General features: G+C 37.8%; 4 protein-coding genes across 4 annotated transcripts; 1 reads left to right on the forward strand and 3 right to left on the reverse strand.

Annotated features, from left to right (window-relative positions):
* Positions 1 to 604: 604 nt before the first annotated feature.
* LOC101313723 (eukaryotic initiation factor 4A-8-like) lies at positions 605 to 3,362 on the reverse strand. Its single transcript, XM_004303614.1, has 5 exons — positions 3,262 to 3,362; positions 2,368 to 2,437; positions 2,142 to 2,248; positions 1,512 to 1,942; positions 605 to 1,425 (listed from the first exon to the last, which is right to left on the reverse strand). The coding sequence occupies exons 2-5, from the start codon at positions 2,433 to 2,435 to the stop codon at positions 790 to 792; spliced, it is 1,242 nt and encodes a 413-aa protein (XP_004303662.1). The 5' UTR covers positions 2,436 to 2,437; positions 3,262 to 3,362; the 3' UTR covers positions 605 to 789.
* A 1,421-nt stretch (positions 3,363 to 4,783) lies between these two features.
* On the reverse strand, positions 4,784 to 7,875 carry LOC101314007 (telomere repeat-binding factor 4-like). Its single transcript, XM_004303615.1, has 6 exons — positions 7,579 to 7,875; positions 7,097 to 7,248; positions 6,408 to 6,492; positions 5,656 to 5,745; positions 5,079 to 5,316; positions 4,784 to 4,984 (listed from the first exon to the last, which is right to left on the reverse strand). The coding sequence occupies exons 1-6, from the start codon at positions 7,843 to 7,845 to the stop codon at positions 4,953 to 4,955; spliced, it is 864 nt and encodes a 287-aa protein (XP_004303663.1). The 5' UTR covers positions 7,846 to 7,875; the 3' UTR covers positions 4,784 to 4,952.
* A 1,625-nt stretch (positions 7,876 to 9,500) lies between these two features.
* Positions 9,501 to 15,500, forward strand: LOC101314585 (dihydrolipoyllysine-residue acetyltransferase component 3 of pyruvate dehydrogenase complex, mitochondrial-like). Its single transcript, XM_004303617.1, has 19 exons — positions 9,501 to 9,726; positions 10,237 to 10,318; positions 10,838 to 10,908; positions 11,025 to 11,119; positions 11,199 to 11,239; positions 11,852 to 11,907; positions 11,989 to 12,063; positions 12,178 to 12,270; positions 12,446 to 12,700; positions 12,795 to 12,867; positions 13,024 to 13,124; positions 13,487 to 13,572; positions 13,661 to 13,736; positions 14,056 to 14,123; positions 14,231 to 14,297; positions 14,381 to 14,476; positions 14,565 to 14,667; positions 14,757 to 14,852; positions 14,957 to 15,500. Exons 1-19 carry the CDS (start codon positions 9,688 to 9,690, stop codon positions 15,025 to 15,027), a joined length of 1,644 nt encoding a protein of 547 aa, XP_004303665.1. The 5' UTR covers positions 9,501 to 9,687; the 3' UTR covers positions 15,028 to 15,500.
* A 1,673-nt stretch (positions 15,501 to 17,173) lies between these two features.
* LOC101314872 (mitochondrial import inner membrane translocase subunit TIM23-2-like) lies at positions 17,174 to 18,084 on the reverse strand. Its single transcript, XM_004303618.1, has one exon. It carries the CDS (start codon positions 18,017 to 18,019, stop codon positions 17,450 to 17,452), a length of 570 nt encoding a protein of 189 aa, XP_004303666.1. The 5' UTR covers positions 18,020 to 18,084; the 3' UTR covers positions 17,174 to 17,449.
* Positions 18,085 to 18,193: the final 109 nt, after the last annotated feature.

Raw genomic sequence — 18,193 nt, forward strand, 5'->3', positions numbered from 1 at the left:
GAGAGAGAGAGAGGTTTAAGAGAGAGAAGAGGACATACTTGTAATTTTATTAAAAATCATTGGAATGGGCTAAGAAAAAAAAATTTACATTGAAGTAGGTATTAAAATCCCTGTTTTTGTGCATTTGGACATTTTCCCTCCTAATTCTTAATTCTTATACGATTCTTCTTTGATAAGTCATGTACATGTAATCTTCTTCTTTATTAAATACAAAGCCGAATACAGCATTCCTTTCAGAAAAACTAACAACAAAAACATTTGATAATAGAATACATTTAAACTTCATGATGAATCAGCTAGCTATACCTACATGGTTACATGCCATAGAGTCGAAACTCTCATAAACCTCACTCGAGGATGTGATAAAAGTGTTGTCCATCAGTTGAGTCTCTTCAACAATTGTATGTTCCCACAAGAGCACACAAATTTGATGATAAAGCAAATAGCAATGTTAGGTAATTACAACTTATTTAACTTGTCATCATATAATCATAATTGTGAATTTTCATCTAACAAGCTGGAACAACCTCCCAAACAGAATGTCTAAAGCCCGGAAAGGGAAGGACTGAGAGTGTGAGACACCATATTTAACCTAGTCAAGTATCAAGATAAAAACTTTTCACAACATGAAAAACCAATTGGACATCGCTTAGCAAGTATGCAACAGGCATTCTTAAAAGGTTTTACAGCATCAATTAAAAACAAAAGACAGAAAAACAAAAATAAATAGTACTTTCAAAACAGGAACCAGAAATCTGCCTCAATAACAAAAAGAGCAAAATCAGCTCCTCACAGAAGATCAGCCACATTGGAAGGCAGCTCCTCAATCACCACATTATAAAACCTCTGAATGTCAAATAGCATTCTTTCATCATCCCTTGTTACAAAATTGATGGCAACACCTTTTCTTCCAAATCGACCACTTCGACCAATACGATGGAGGTAGTTTTCTGGTTGAGTTGGCAAATCATAATTAATTACAAGTGACACTTGCTGCACATCAATACCACGTGCCAACAGATCAGTTGTGATGAGAACACGGGAGGAACCAGAACGAAACTCACGCATGATTATGTCACGCTGGTTCTGGTCCATGTCACCATGGGTAGCAGAGACTGTGTGGTCACGGCTTCGCATCTTATCTGTAAGCCAATCCACTTTGCGCCTTGTATTAACAAAAATGACACTCTGAGTGATAGCAAGGGTCTCGTAGAGATCACAAAGTGTCTCAAGCTTCCATTCTTCCTTGTCAACATTAACATAAAACTGCTTGATTCCCTCAAGGGTGAGCTCATCACGCTTAACCAAAATCCTAACAGGTTTGTTCATAAACTTTCTGGTGATCTCAAGGGCTTCAGGAGGCATAGTAGCAGAGAAAACACCAACTTGAACTTTTGATGGCAGAAGCTGAAAAATGTCATAGATCTGGCCAAAAAGAACATAACATCAGACACTTAAACGCACCACACCCAACACAAGTAAAAGTAGACAGACAAAGAAGAGATGCTAACCTGATCCTTGAAACCCCTAGATAGCATTTCATCAGCTTCATCCAAAACAAACATCTTAATGTAATCTGCACGAAGTGATTGCCTCCTCAACATGTCGAACACACGTCCAGGAGTGCCAACCACCACATGCACACCAGCTTGAAGAATTCGCTGATCCTCACGAACACTAGTCCCACCTACGCAAGCATGAACCTTAACACCAAGATAGTCACCCAGTGCCCGCATAACCTTCTCAATCTGCTGTGCCAACTCCCTGGTAGGTGCCAACACCAAAGCCTGGCACTGGACCAAACCATAGTCAAGTTGCTGCAAAATTCCCGAGCAGAAGGTTGCTGTTTTGCCTGTTCCTGACTGAGCTTGTTGAATCACATCCAAACCTTTACAAAAAGGAACAATTCCCCTTTGCTGAATTGCAGAAGGCTTCTCAAAACCTACAATATAAAATTAAACACCAACAAGCATAAGAAAAACAACACTTTGAATAATTATCCCAATTGCAAAACTAATAATTCAGAATCTCAAAAAGAAGCAAAATGCTAGAAACAACAATGAAGGAATCATAGGCCACTAGAATAAATTATAACAAAACAAACGAGCAAGATAAACAGAAAATATACCATCTGTACCTACCGTAAGCATAGATTCCACGCAGAAGATTTTCTTGTAAACCCATGGCATCAAAACTGTCGTGAACCTCATCATACGATGTAAAGAACTCTTGGCCTTCAGATGAGAGGCTGCAAAAAATTATGCAAAACATCAATAAAGACATCAAGCCATAAGCTGTCACAAGTTATCTTGAAAAGAAATGACACAAAAATTATAGAAAAACGTAACAATTGATCATAAAACTCACATCTCATTCATCTTAGAATCATACTGTTTAGCATCAAATTGAGCACCTTCGGGAGCCAGACCTGCCATATCTATGAACAAGAAAGCATTCACAACTCTCAGATTCAGTAGATATCTCATAAAATGAACTACTCGCTAAGGTTATGTATATGTGCAAAACAATCATGAGGAAAATCATTTGGTATCTTGGACTTCTTTCTCTCTCAAACATAACCAAACTTACCAAGAAGTCTCAAGCAATTATTACCAGGAAATATGTCAGAATGTCACAGAAGAGCCAAACTTGTTAACCAAACATAAAGGACCACAAGCATTAACTCCTGTTCTAATTTCAGTAGAAGCTTCTTTTTTTTTTTGGAAAGAAAGGGCAGACATCCATCAGCAATACAGGGAACAAAACCAAAGCAGACAGACATCACTCGCCCACTTCCCCGAAGCTCAACCACTTCCAAGTCCAAAGAAAAACAATTGACAAAAAATAACAAATATGCAAAGATACAGAATTTTACACTCTACGATTCGAAAAGGAAAAAAAAACAGAGTACGCAAGTTTACAGAGTAGACAGGGCTTAACTAACACTTAACAAATCCAATAAAACAGAGTAACCAATCATTTCCCTATCATAAATCATGCGAAAATACATAACTATCATTTCCGAAAATTATCAACTTTTAGACCATTTTCATTATCAGATTAACAACCACAACGCCTAATCAGACTCATCTAACACATCAATTCACAAAACCAAACCAAACAGATCAACCAAGATCCCAAAACAGAACCACACAGAATCGAAACCACCAACATACACATCACTAGATTCAGCAAAACATATAAGAATAAAAGAAATCAAACGTTTTTTTATATAAAAGAAAAGGGAAGGAGGAGACGGACCTGATTGAGCTGATGAAAAGCTTGAGAGAAAGGAGAGCTGAAGAATAGGTAGAGAGAGAGCTAGGGTTTGGCAAACTCCTCCGATCTGCGCCGTGGAGTTTGAAAAGGGGGCAAGTGAGTAATTGGAGGCTGTGTTTTATACTCCTCACTCTTTTTAGGTTTTTTATGTCTACCACCGTCCGTGTGCTCACTTGAGATTACGGAAACGCCCCTAGCCTTATCACCTATATGCGGGGGAACTATTTTGTCCGCACTCGTAATTTTGCACTTACCAAATTACTGACGATATATTTCCTTTTTTCTCCTATGTGATTGATTTGATTTGGTAATGTGGTTTGCTATTTGTGAGACGTCTAAGGATTTGAATCAGATTCTTGAGATGCGTCTTTATGATTAGCTAAATATGAAGTTAAATGATCTAACGATATGTTAAACGGTTAAGAAACTTAACAATTTAGACAAAAAGCCACGAAAAGAAGAAGAAAAATGTGCGATCTCCATAAATAGTTCTTAACAATAATGTCGTCTACAATGTAATGTTAACACCCCACTACAATATTCCAATGTCATTAATCGGGCTAAATAAATAGTAACTTTCATTTCTAAAATATAATTAAATATGCATTTAGTAGTTGTTTTGGTATTATCAAGACCTTTCAAAATGCGTATGGACTTGTCAAAAATATACAAGTTCCTCCATTCATGTAGCGATTTGATTTAGTTACGACTTATGAGGGATAAATTATGAAATCTGCATGCTTTTTATAGTTTATTCACACGTCGTCACGTCACTGTCCAAATAAGTAACCATGTCGATCTAATGCAAGCTTTTGAGGTGCATTAAACCATTTGCAAGCTTCCATATGGAACATGCAAAGAGTGTTATTTGAAATTTTATGGGTAACTTTCATCCTCTAATGGAAGTGCTTTATATACGTCGAGGTTTAGTGGTTTAGAACTTTAGATGGACATGAAGACATAATGGAGCTGGAAAACAGATCAGCTGATGTGGAATGTAACCTTTTTGCAATCAGAATTGAAGAGAAAAGAGGAACAAGTTGGCGCCTTTTTTGTGTCATAAACGGCTGGCCATGTCATAGGAGAGGAATCTGGCCACCATCACCAAATTTCTTGTGTCCAGCCAAATTGGTGTCATTGCCAAACATCAAACCACCTCACATCCAATTGAATCCAATTTGAATTTGTAAAGCTCATTGTTTTGTGTCATCCTCACGTTATAAGATTCTAATTGGTCTGTCGTATGCTAACTCTCATTTCCAAAATTGACGATTGCTTGCTTCTTCAGGATCTACATTCATCTGGGTCGAAATCACTTCACAATTCAAATGACCTAGTTAATTACCAAATAGTTTTGCAAAACACACACACTTTCATAGATAGAAGGTACCGTGGTTTGATCTTTTTGAAACTTCGTTTTGCCACCACTAAATAACACGGAGATAGATCTATTCATACCAGATCCCCAATAAGATGAATTCTTACACCTTTTTTGTCCATTTGAGGATGCAAAATTTACCTACTTTGCCACAACTAACAGCCAGTTATATGCTAATCTACCTTTGATCTCACATGGAATCGACTTCAGTTATAACTGAAGTTACAAGGACGAATTTACATGCACATTCTACAAATTACAAGATAACTCACTACTTAAACTTACAAGCGCTTACCTAAGCCAAGTCGACAACCTCACCACGTAAACCTGCAAGATAAAAGGCAAACTTGTGGTGGTAAGACGAATCAAGATTGGAAAGACTGGAAATCAAACATGTGTGCATAGGTGTTTCTGACATTACATTGTTCATTGATCTCTTTCACTAGCAGTAGCATAGACTCGGTCTCTTCTGCAATCTTTGAAACTCTCTCTGCCTCCTCCATCGCTTCAGCAGCCAAGAATGATTTATTTTCAGCATCAGCAATTATATAGGCAGTAATATGAACAGCATCATCTTCTGTTTCAGTAGAAGTCGCCATCTCACTAGGGGTTTTTGTTCCTACAATTGAGTGTTCTTTGATCTTGAAGCCATTGCTGGTCTACATTTGGAGGAAACAGAACAATTTTAGGTACGTATCACATGGAGGAATAAATTAAAGTCAGGGCAAACTGTACATGACAAGTGCAAAAAAAACAAAAAGAATCAATCCCCAAATTACTGCATAAAAAGTAAATCTTTCAAATTTTACACACAGTACAAATGAAAGAGAGATCTTTACAACATCATTTTCTCGCAGCAGTTAGTTCATAGTGTCGTCGCAGATACATTAACATGAAATTCATTTTGATTACATTTTTTTTCAAATGTGGCACATTTGTAACAGGAAAAAAGACATGCAGAAAACCTAGAAATTATCATTAGATTAAGAAATAATTACCTTCTCAAGTTTTCCTAGTGAAACAAGACTTCTCAATCTTGCACCCACTACTCTTTTGAAATTTTGTGGAGTGGGCTCCTCATCCCTTTGCTGCAGTATGTGTATCAAGACGGTCACCACCTTTCTTTGTACTAAGATAAAATTTGAAAAGAACAGCTAGATATTACTAGCTAACTCATAGCTTTGAATTGTTAAAGGCAAGAATAATAACTGTGCCAAATGGAATATTCCCGTGAAAGGTGAGCGAAAGTAACATTTACTTTCCCAATATGGCAAGAAAAGAACAAAAAGTTGGATATACTGCATGAAATAACAATCCATTTTTCATCTCCTTTATGACAGTGTTTCTTTTCAGACAGTGATACTCTTTCTACCATTGTTTCCCACAGGCATCTGTGGTTTTCCTTGAAATGGCCCATCTAGACTGAAGTGGATTTCAATGTACAAAGAGCAGATATAGGACTCTTCGTGATAAAAATAATATACTGACGTTGAATTTCCTGTGAAAACCTTAAGCTATACACTGGTTGAATCTTAACTAGGTGGTGCAATGAAACTTTGAATTTTAAACATGTCGAGTTGAAGATTTAAAGCTATGCAAGATTTTTCTCATCAGAATCCACTAAAATTTCAGCAGAGAGAACCCAACCATGCTAGGAACATTGCATAAAACAACCTACTTCATGATAAGTAGATCACTGTGTCTAATTTAATATTTGAGAATAAAACATAACAAAAGACTTCCATCTGACCTGAATAAAGTCACGAATAGCACCTACATCAGATCCATCGGGATCTTTCATTGTTAAAAGGGCCTCAAAAATCAATGCTTTGTACCTGTTAAGAAGTTAGAAGAAAAAAAGGGATTAAGGAGCCAAAAGAATCAGTTTTGACTTTTATTGACAGGCATCAAAAAAGTATTGCCATTGACCAAAGGACCGAATAAATGCTTGAAACAATAAATAGAACAATGAGCTACTTCTAAATTATATCATACGGATCCTTGCCTAGGAGATCAGTTCAGTATCAGGTGTCCAGCAATACTATGTCCTCGTACTGTAATATATTATATTGCAGAAGAAGTCAACACTGGCTCTAGTCAACCACTTTCAGCCAGAGTAAGAATCAGGCTTGAAAAAAGCAAGTGTTTCCTCCTTTTAATTAGTATGAATATCGGAGACACTGAAAGCAAGTACTTCAACTTTTAATTCAAGTTATCTTCTAATGAAAATAGGAGAGGCCTTTTAATTTCTGCTCTCTTTACATGATATAGAGTCGTAGACATAACATATATTTCTCAACCTAATTTCTAGTTTAAACAAGGCCACACCATCATTGGGGTCAAATAATGTGGTATCCACTATCAATCAGACTCTAATACTGAATACAAAATGGTTTCTTAGGACTCACAAACGACAACTTACGGATAAAAAAAACACACCTTTCTTCAGTCTTAGAATCAATGACAACATTTCGAGATGTTCCACTAGGACGTGAAAGAGAAGGTACAGTGAAACGAAATGAACTCTTCGGATTCTTCCTCTTCTTCTTAGTAACTTGTCCAAGGCTAGGACTCATGTTCCTCCATTTATCCTGCTCGAGTGCGAAAACAGCATTACCAAATCATTCCATGAAGCTTTTACCACATAATATAACTAAAACACACACATTATTATAAATAAATAAAGAATTCATTAGCTTAAACAGAAATTGGGAACCGACCGAAAAAAAAAAAAAAAAACAAGATATGGGAGAGCTAGGGTTTCCTAACCAAGCAAGTACATCTTTCGTAAAATTCAACCTAAAAATTCAACAATTATCCGATTCAGCTAAGAAAATAGCAGAAATTAAATTCACAATTAAATTTTAAAATTCAGGGAAAGAGTGAAAGAGAGTGGCAATGGGAGGTAAATAGGAGGGAACCTTGAGGTCAATGTTGGAGCGGAGACTGAGAGGTTGTGCGAATTCTGGGTCTTTGAGGATGTTCTTCCATTTGCCGGCGCCGTGCTTCGCAACTCCGGCGACTAGGGCAGCTTCCTCCTCCGACGTCCACTTTTGCTTGTGGTGTCCCAATCTACCCTTGTTTCTCTCTCTGACTCGAACTCCGAGCTTTCTGTGCGCGTGTCTGAGACCCTCTTTCTCTCTCTCGGAAAATCGTTTCAGTTTGCGACGCGAAGACGACGACGGCATCTTTGCTGGACTAGTGGAGTGGTCTCTCCCTCTCTCTCTCTCTCTACTCTAGTCTCTCCCGCTTTACGTGTCTTTTTTCCCGAAACTCTCGATACAGGCCCAATCCATTGGCCCAGCCCAAGCAATGATTTATCCTAACGGATTTAAAAAGGGAGTGAAATTCACACTTTTATGTGTTAAAGTAATTTTTTAAAATTTTGTATTTCTTTAAGTATTGAAACAAAACAAAAAAGTAGAGTGTGGGTTGGTAATTAGAGAGTGAATTTCATTCTCCTTCAATTGATGTGATGCAAATCACTTATATAGATACCGCATGATGTTTGCATTTCATCTCATGTGTAGCGCTTTTCTTTGGCCATATGGGGTAACGTAAAGTCTAATTTGTCAGATACTTCTATTTTATGGTGCGGCGGTGTCAACTTACAACATGAGGTAGTATGCAGATGGAACCCAACAATATATCTAGCATTATTCATGTATTAATTTTCAAACTTAATTTTTGTGTTTTTTGGTATAGTGATCAAGAGAAAGAGGCTTTCAGACAAAATTGCATCAACTAACAAAATTGCACCAATAGAGAATTTCTTATCCATGTTTGTTCTTGCTTGAAAATAAAGTAAACAGATTGACATAGGCATTAAGTTAACATGCAAATGATAACTTTGGTTGCACAAACATTGACCATGTTTAGCCATGTCACTAACTTTGATTCAATGTTTAAAAATAAATAAATAAACTTACTTTGATTCAAGCTTAAGTGCTTAACATCAACCCTAAAAAAAGAGACGGTTGAGTTGTATCATTTTGCTTTTGCCATCTCGAAGAACGGATAGCGGAGACACTTGAGTTGTATGAAACTACGAATATTGACCTTCCAAGTTGGTGAGAGGGCATCAATTGTGAATGACATAATGTCATACTATATGTATTATTTAATAGTCAGCTTGAAATTGCCTGCCTGCGTGATGCATATTATGGTTTAAGTGTTATTGGAAATGGAATTGGTGGGTGGCCTTAAAGAACAAGACTCTAAATCTAAATTGTTTAGAGGCCGTTGACATCTTTTTTTGATATAAAGACATGCATATTCTATTAGGCATTCAAACAGAGCATGCAAGTCGATGTAACATTATCATTCAAACATTGTTAAGCATTACGATGTATAAATTGTCAGTGTGTGTTGTCAAAAGATTTAGCTAAACAGTTTTCCGTTTCATATGTATTTTAGATATGTTCCTCTTCGTTTGAAAAATCTAAAAATTATTCACGGATCTTGAAACAGAGGAGGGGGTGTTTGGTGTATTCACCCTGTTAGAAATATCAAACTACCCTTTGAAAGATGAATAATGACATAGTATTAACAGTGTTAACGACGACATGTATTAAAAGTGTGTTTCATATACTTATTGGATGGTTTTGAAAATTGAGGTGTGTACTATTCTTAACATTTTCTCAATTTTTTTGCCCAAATAAAAAAAAGTGGAAGACATTCAATAATTTAAAATCAGATTGTGCTACCTTAGTGTGCTGTCAAGTTCTACGACGTACAACTGTACAAGTGCTACAAACATTGCCAAAAAAGAAGAACATGAGAAAGAGGCATATGAGGTATAAAAGTTTGACGGATCATGAGACAGAGGAGAGGCAGGGTTAGGTGTATTCACTCTATTGGTAATTCCAGAAAGGCGGGCGGCAGCACAAACAAAAAAAAGCCCACGGCCCAAGTGATTTTATTCCATTTTGAGTAGCAGCAGCTCCTTATACAAATCACACAACTCACTCCCCCCGATCTGTTCGATCGACCAACCCTAATTTCTCTGGGTTTTTGTTTTGGCTCCAATAATGTCTTACGCATCTCACGTCATCCACCACTCCAGAAAGGTCTGCGCTCTCAACTCTCTCGGTTCAGTTTTGATTGTAATCTGGGCTATGCTGTTGATTTTGTTCGCCTTTGATTATTTCATAAACACAGTGATGATGTTGCTAGTGGTTAATCTGAATCCAAAGTACTGAAATTGAATCCAAGTCTAGTTTCACACTGATATACAATACTGCTGATGTTCTTAGTTTAAATTGTGGTTTAGTTTATTCATAGAGATAGTATCTGAATTGGATTTTGGGTCTGTTGTCTTTTTCGTACAGAACACAAATATGGAGATAGATTCACTTCTTAGATGAGTAGATTAAAATAACTCTGTCCGGGATGGTTTTACTCTAGATTTCACTAATTTTGAGGCATGCTCTCCGGAATTGAATTTTTGATTTCATAACGTCAAGTGATTGCTCTTGTTTCTGGTGGTGTCTATCACTTCTCTATGTGTGATTCGAGTGAAACTTTATGGTTTGTTGTTATCTTGATGGTTGATTGTGCTATTTTTGGTCCAATTGCAGTTACGGAATGCTCCCAACTTACTACGGCGTGATCATGCCCTCTTGGTGCGTTGTTTTTCACACAACGCGCAATCCACTACTGGTAGGAGAAGTGAAATGCCTGTATTCTGTTATGAATAAATATTTATTTCTACATTTGTTTTGTTTGTTTGTGTGCAAGTGTTTTAAGTGTTTCTGTCGGTTTCTCATGTGAACAGTATTTATCTTGCTGTCAAAAATATGTTTTTTACAGATCCAATGGTCGCTAGAAGCAGAATATTGTGTTGTTGTAGGACTGCGATAGAAGTTGATCATTTTTTCCTTTTATGGTTGTCCGTCTAAAATCGAGATAACTTGCTGACATGACTGCATTCATCTGGATTATATGTGTTTAGATACATTTCTATGCCACACTTCACATCTTTTAAGTGGGATTCAGAGAAGAACAATCGTGCTGACAGGAAGTCTGATTTTCACTAGTGAATATTAGTGTACTTAGGCCACTTAAACTGAACTCGAGGGCTTTCCTATTAGTCTTAATTTAAGGCTCGTAGAACATGGATTAGTAAATTCTGTGGTTAAATGCTTTTGTCTAGCTGAATGAAGTCAAATTTTCTCTCAGATATACGTAAGGTTCATCGTCATGGTTTTGCGCCTTCAGGAAGAGAAAGTGGGTCGTTCAGCACTAGCACTGTAAGTTCAGCTGGTTTCCATCATGTATGAGTACAACTTTGCCATGATCAGAACCCTGTGCAATTTAATCTTGAGCCTCCCATTTGTATAACGCTGTTACATGTCATGCTTTTTAGAAATCACTGTCGGGTACATTCACCAGGAATGTCTCAACAACAATGAGTATGGGGAGCTCAATTTCTGGATCAGTATACAACAATCAGATTTCATGGTATGATAGTTCTAGATTTTGCTAATTCGTATGTGTGTCAAAATTCTTTATTGATGCATCTATATCTCTACTATACCAGTTTGCAGGGACAATTGAGAAGAGGGTTTTCATCTGATGCAGGTATGACTCTTGGTCTTTGGTTTTCTGTATCTTACTGTGGAATGTGTCGTTTAGTGCACGGTAGCATTTGCATCCCCTAATTAGATGATGCACTTGATTCTCCTGAAAAGAGCATTTTCGACTATACAAGTTTATAGCAATAGGCTATTCATGTGGTTCTGCAAGTTTGCCATTGTCTTTGATAATTGTTTTTAAAACAGGGGTGTATAATAATTTCGTAATTCCAAGAACATGTTCATGGTGAAGCAGTTTTTTCTTGTAAACTTTTTATTTTATTTTATTTTCCAAATATCTTATTTTAAGGTATTACTTTTGAACAGACATTTGTGTTCTTTTATTCTTGTTTCCACATGGAATTTTTTCTTTTTACTAAAATTAATAAAAATTCTTATGTTCTAATTCTGCAGCAAAATTTTCCTCCATGATTTGAAAATGAATTTTGGTTGTGTGAGTTTCATCTCACATTCATGATTATTTTTCGGAATTGCATCTGCATCTCTTTTGAAGTGTGACCTTCTTTCGTCTTTTTACTTTCTGATTGGTTCATTTCCTATAACATAATCTTGAATCATGCGTTCATCTAACACATTATGGATCTGCAACATCCTTCAGGCCTTCCACCACACCAAGAAATTGGAATGCCTTCTCTTTCACCTACTATGACTGAGGTATGTACTGTTTTGAAGCTTAGCAGGATAACATACATTTCCAAACTTTGTTTCCCTTGGTCATTATTTTATGATACGCAGGGTAATATTGTAAGGTGGTTGAAGAAAGAGGGTGATCAAGTTTCTCCTGGTGAAGTGCTCTGTGAAGTTGAAACTGTAAGTTCTTTTACTGTTTGCGTCTCAAGTCTGGAATTAGAGTAATAGTGTCTGTTGCTAAACTTCTTTTCATGATGTCATGCTGACGTTTACTTCATCCATATACCTGTTAAGGATAAAGCTACAGTTGAAATGGAATGCATGGAGGACGGTTATCTTGCCAAGATCGTACATGGAGAGGGGGCCCAAGGAATCAAAGTTGGCGAGGTATTGGTTTTATAGTGCATCACTTATCTTTATTCCGTTTTTTTTTTTTGGGGGGGGGGGGGGGGGTTTCGTCTGTGGTGTTTAAAAATAAGAATGAAAATAAATTTTACTGAATAGAAGGAAACATCTAGGAACTCTGTTTGTACTTTGCTAACGTCTACAATTTGATTCTTAGGTGATTTGCGTAACTGTTGAAGATGAGGGAGATATTGCAAAGTTTAAAGACTACTCACCATCAGCATCAGGTTCTGGTGGTGATGAAGCTAAAGGGTCATCTGACTCTAGCCCGCCTCCCCCGCCCAAAAAAGAGGCTGTTGAGCCACCAGTTTCCACTCCTGAGCCAAAAACTTCAAAGCCCAGTGTAGCTCCTCCCTCTGGAGATCGTGTATTTGCTAGTCCTCTTGCAAGAAGTTTGGCCGAGGAACACAAGGTGTGCCATATTCAATGCCATGACTGAATTGTTATCATTTGATTGTCAGAAACATGTTGTCATTGGGCTGTTTCTGACCTCTGTGTTGCTCTAGGTACCCCTCTCAAGTATCAAAGGAACAGGCCCGGATGGAAGCATTGTGAAGGCAGATATTGAAGAGTACTTAGGTATATATCTTATCACCTAAATTTTTGTTCTCTACTTTATTTTGCTCTGTATTTAATATTTCATTTAATATTGTCTACCATTTTTTTTCCTTTGTTGTAGTAAATCCCCATGAACGCTACTGATTTTTGTATTTTTTTTCTCTTCTCATTACATAGCTTCTGGTGGGAAGCAAGTTTCCGGAGCAGCTCCCAAGGCTAAGGGTGCTGCAGCCCCAGCACTGGAATACACAGACATCCCTCATTCTCAGATACGGAAGGTAATATTAGAAATACCGACTGTGCAAAACACTATCACACTAAGTTAAATTTAATAATGTTGAGAGGATATATGAAATCTTTTCTGTAGAATCACTAGGCCGAATTCTCCCATTCAACTCCTTCCTCTTGTTACAGTTACAATATTGCAATATTCGTTGTTCTCTGTGGCAATTTTTCATCAATTTGTTACTTTTTACTACTACGTTTATTGTATTTTTTTGCACCCGAAGAACTGCCTCTGATGATTTGGCATGTTTTATTTGGTTTTTCATTATTGAAGAAAGCTTTTTATCTTTCTAATTGATCATTCCTTGTTATAAACGTAATCTTGCTGAAGCTATTTCTGGTATGATTTTGGCAGGTTACAGCTTCCAGATTGTTATTGTCAAAGCAAACTATTCCTCATTATTATTTGACGGTAGATACATGTGTCGACAAGCTCGTTGAGTGAGTACAAGTGTCTTGAACATATTAGAAGAATTGAACAAACTGAATATCACAAAATACAGTTGTTGAACTCTTGCTTTATCTATAGGTTGAGAAGCCAGCTCAATTCATTACAAGAAGCTACAGGTGGGAAGCGGATATCTATCAATGATCTTGTAATAAAGGTAATGCTTATCCAGAACTTTTTTTTTTTTTTTCTTCCAACATGAGATGTTTGCATGCAGAATGAGAATGGTTGTAGTAATTTTTAGTATAGAATGATGAAAATTGGACTCATGATCTGTTAGAGAAGATATTGTAGCGATCCCATTATTCTATAAAGGTGTATCAATGGAATGAGTGATGAGTTATAGTCTTCTGGGGATGACTAGAATCGGAATAATTTTTGAGTTATGATTTATAAGAGCAGTATAACGAAGTATGCTGGAGGTATGTGGTATTGTTTTCTACCCTAAATTAACTGCTCAATAACTACTACTGCAGGCTGCTGCTTTGGCTCTTCAAAAGGTTCCTCAGGTCAATAGCTCATGGACAGATGATTGCATCCGCCAGTGAGTTTACTACATAGTTCTTGAACAAGATTTTTACAATTAGGATGTGACTTAAGTTGCAATATCATATTTGTAGTAATACTTCCATCTTTTGTTTCTATTCTTAGGTATCACAACGTCAACGTTAATGTTGCAGTGCAGACAGACAATGGACTATTTGTTCCTGTCGTCAGGGTGAGTAATGGGCTTGGCCTTATCCGTTTGGATTACTTAATTATAATAGAACTCTACCTGAATCTACATGGTTAATTCTGTAGGATGCAAACAAAAAGGGACTATCTGCTATATCTGAGGAGGTTAAGCAGTTGGCTAAAAAAGCCAAAGAGAACAGCTTAAAGCCAGAAGATTACGAGGTTAGAATAGTATATAGATCAGTAGTTGGTTGTCAGTTTATGATGCTTCATGATTCTTATAAAGATACGTGCTTTATTCTTTTTACAGGGAGGGACATTTACAGTGTCAAATTTGGGAGGTCCATTTGGCATCAAACAATTTTGTGCCATCATTAACCCTCCCCAATCAGGCATTCTTGCAATTGGGTCAGGTAAGATATGAACTTTATGTCTTCTTTGAGCAATATTATTTTTATTTATTTATTATTATTATTATTTAATGTAAATTGTCATTGAGCAGCTGAGAAGAGGGTTATACCTAGTTCCGGGCCCGAGCAATACAAGTTTGCATCTTTCCTATCTGCAACACTAAGCTGTGATCATCGTGTTATAGATGGTATGTAAATCTGATTAATTATGAAGTGAATATCTAAATCCATCAAGACAAGATGAACCTTTTTAATATAACAACTTAATGATTATGCTTGCTCTTGGTTTTAGGTGCAATTGGTGCTGAGTGGCTAAAAGCATTCAAGGGCTACATCGAGAATCCAGAGTCAATGTTGCTCTAAATCAACGGTGTTTTGATCTTCACAGGAATAATTTTTTCCCCATCTGTAACTCGTCAAGACAAGGGACTTGAATGATATCCCAGCATTTATTCTCTGACTCTGACATGGGATTCAGATGATCGTGTCACAGAGGAATTCATTTTGCAGTGTTCATTAATTCAAAGTTGGCATATCTTTGAAATAAAAGGGGCTGTTGAGGCATCAGATTTTGAACTTAAGTTTGCTTATGTAGAGTATAAAGCCCCCTTTGTATGTCATGAGAAAGTTGTCTTCAACTTTGTTTTCTCTCGTATTACTGTGAATATTGGAAGATAGAGAATTTTCCCCCTGTATTTAACTCTTACATTGCAAGGTCATCGCACATCTTGTCCTAGACTCCTAGTTGAGCATCATAAGCTCTTGCTCCATCAATGTCGCTAGCGAAGGGCCTAAAGAAATAAGAGAAGTCTGAGAGCATCTCCAACATTTTTCCTAAATTCTTGAAATTCTCTAATTTGGAGAAGATTTTGAGTGTTTTGTTCCAACAGATTTCCTAAAACTTTCTCTAAAATAGGGAATGTGATGAAAGAGAAACTCAAATTCCTCAAATCTGCAGCAGCATTCTCCAAATTTTATAGAAGGATTTGGGGAATCATCTTGAAATCTCCAAAATAGAGAATCTGTTGAAGTTGTAGGAGCATCGACTTTTGCTTCCTATAATCTATGAAAATTTTATCTGCATGATTTAAGCATGTTCCTTCCAAAGTCGCAACAAAGTTTAATTCTGTTTCTACGGTCATTGAGCTGTAATAGAGCTGGACAGTAATAGAGCTGACAGTTCAGATTCGGTGATAATCCAAAGGAAGAATAGCTCTACAGTACACATGAATTTACACAAGCGCAGTGAAATGGACTGGAATAGGGCTAATCTCCACACAAACCCTTAAAGCTGATCAGTGATTGGCAATATACTAATATTGTTACGAAAATGATAAATCAATAACATAGATGCAAAACTCTCAATCAACTTCACCCTAATAACTTGGGATCTGAATATCTGAGAATCTGATGACAAAAGCAGGATGCTAAAAAAGTATGAGAATACTATGAGCAGACCACGCAAAATACAAAATCTCTACTAACTTTACCGTTCAGAAATTACATGTACACTCAAGGCAAACTGGAGTCAATTATCAAAGGTGTGAAGGCGCTCTATAGTAGACGAATTTATTGGAGATAAAAGTAAATTGTTCACAAATACACTGTAAGAACCGCATGTGATTTGTAATACAGTGCTGAATGTAGCATAAACAGAATTCCACAAGACCCCAAGAAACTCAAACTACCCGTCGAAATGTTAAGGTCGCTTTCACATTTGAAACTATCGACAGCACCTACTGTGGCAACAAGCAAGTCAGAGCTTGTTTCAAACCAGCTTCAAATACCAAGAGGAATCAAGATTCCAAAGATATGCAGAGAACAGAGGAATGACACAGTTCAATATGAATAACCATGTAGCAGAAGTATGAAAGTAGTTCAAATCTTTACAGACATGCATGCATGTGCTCGTACTCTGCTCCTACTTATGTGTGGGTTTCACTTCCAGAGGATGTCATCTACCATCAACACAAGACCATAAAGATTGCAACTTATTATATCCATGCTAAACCCAAACTTGTCAATGTCCCTCCAAATGCCACCTATAGAGCAAACAATGCTGAGTAAAACTTAGCTTATCTGCCATCCCTGATTTCATATGATGAAAGTAACTGTACCAAACCTTCATGCCTCCACATATTGATACACTACCAAGTGATATAAGAGAAAATTGTACGGTGAAAGATCATTGACTAGAAGGCATTCATGTTTTCCGATATAATTACAGACACTGAGCAACACTGCCTAATGATGAGTCACAGCCAAAGTAAACCCTCTGTACTCAATATTCATGCAGGAAATGTTATTTCAAAAGGAAACAGGTACATGGCATATTCTAATCCCTAATCATAATAGGCTGGAAATGGAGTGGACAACTAATAAACCAGAAGAAATGAAACAAAGGCACAAACTTTAGCCAGCCATCAACAATTGCAGAATCAACAATCACTACATTGCATACCAAAGTTTAACATACTAAAGACTGAACATTTGTAATATAACCAAATATACCAGAAATTATTCGTTACTGGGACAATTCGACAGATTACACCAAAAATCTAACAAAAAAAAGAAAAATAAACTACAATTGCATGTGCCTCCCATGCTCAAACTACTTGTAAATCAATAATTTCATTTAAAGTTTAAATTCCAAGCATAGCAATGCCATGCATTGCCAAAGTAAACATTTTTATCAATTCCAGATGCCTAATGGTGCTATCAAAATTGTTCGAAACTCGAAACTGAACAGAACAAGCCATACCATCACTCACATCAAACCCTCTTCTCATATCGGAACGTATCGCTTCAACGCCTGCTTCGCCCCAACCGCCAATCCAGCTAGAGCTCCTCCAACCGCGCCGGCCACCGCCGCCGACCTCACTCCCCTCGCCGCACGGTACACAGCGCCGGTGCCGAGCCCCGCCGCGACGCCGTTCCACACATCATCGGTATCCCTCAGCGCCTGAACGCCGCTCTCCATACCGGCGTAGAGCAACCCGATCACGCCGAGGCGGTTGGCCCAGACCCGGCCGGTGTGACCCGAGGAGTTGAGGATCCGGTTGATCCGGAGCTTGGTGGTGTCGCCGGCCTCGAAGGAGCGGACGCCGGAGACGAGGCCGACGGATCCGCCGGAGATGGCGCCGGCGAGGTAGGTGCAGCCGGTGTAGAAGGTGAGATTCTCGCCCCAGGAGCGGCGCTGGCGGCGGGCCTCCTCGACGAAGAGGAACTCCGGCGAGGTTGGGAGCTTGTAGAGATTCTCAATTGGGACCTGGAGATCCTGGTAGGGGTTGTAGAGTCGGGTCGGGACCGGGTCGGAGTCGTGGTGGTCGTGATCCGAGGACATGGGCTGAGACATGGCGAGGAGAGAGAAAGTGGGGCGGAGAGAGAAAGAGGAGCTCTCGGGTTTAAGAGGACGAGAGAAGCTTCGGTTTAGTTTTTAGGGTTTGGGGAAGAAAAGGGAATCAAGTTTCGTGCGAAAAAAGAAAAAAAGAAATTAAAAGGAAATGAGTGGCGAATCATTTTTTTGGGT

Source organism: Fragaria vesca, linkage group LG6 (assembly GCF_000184155.1).
Source record: "Fragaria vesca subsp. vesca linkage group LG6, FraVesHawaii_1.0, whole genome shotgun sequence".
Lineage (NCBI taxonomy): Eukaryota > Viridiplantae > Streptophyta > Magnoliopsida > Rosales > Rosaceae > Fragaria > Fragaria vesca.

Bases quoted from the DNA above. Each gene is read 5' to 3' on its own strand.
- LOC101314007 (XM_004303615.1), bottom strand. From the start codon at position 7,845: ATGCCGTCGTCGTCTTCGCGTCGCAAACTGAAACGATTTTCCGAGAGA. The intron at 7,249-7,578 runs GTTCCCTCCTAT...GCACTCGAGCAG, and splicing joins GCTCCAACATTGACCTCAAG to GATAAATGGAGGAACATGAG. The intron at 5,746-6,407 runs GTCAGATGGAAG...CACATACTGCAG, and splicing joins CTATTCGTGACTTTATTCAG to CAAAGGGATGAGGAGCCCAC.
- LOC101313723 (XM_004303614.1), bottom strand. From the start codon at position 2,435: ATGGCAGGTCTGGCTCCCGAAGGTGCTCAATTTGATGCTAAACAGTAT. The intron at 2,249-2,367 runs GTGAGTTTTATG...AATTTTTTGCAG, and splicing joins GATTCTAAGATGAATGAGAT to CCTCTCATCTGAAGGCCAAG. The intron at 1,943-2,141 runs GTAGGTACAGAT...TTTATATTGTAG, and splicing joins GCGTGGAATCTATGCTTACG to GTTTTGAGAAGCCTTCTGCA.
- LOC101314872 (XM_004303618.1), bottom strand. From the start codon at position 18,019: ATGTCTCAGCCCATGTCCTCGGATCACGACCACCACGACTCCGACCCG.
- LOC101314585 (XM_004303617.1), top strand. From the start codon at position 9,688: ATGTCTTACGCATCTCACGTCATCCACCACTCCAGAAAG. The intron at 10,319-10,837 runs GTAGGAGAAGTG...ATTTTCTCTCAG, and splicing joins CAACGCGCAATCCACTACTG to ATATACGTAAGGTTCATCGT. The intron at 14,477-14,564 runs GTTAGAATAGTA...TTCTTTTTACAG, and splicing joins TAAAGCCAGAAGATTACGAG to GGAGGGACATTTACAGTGTC.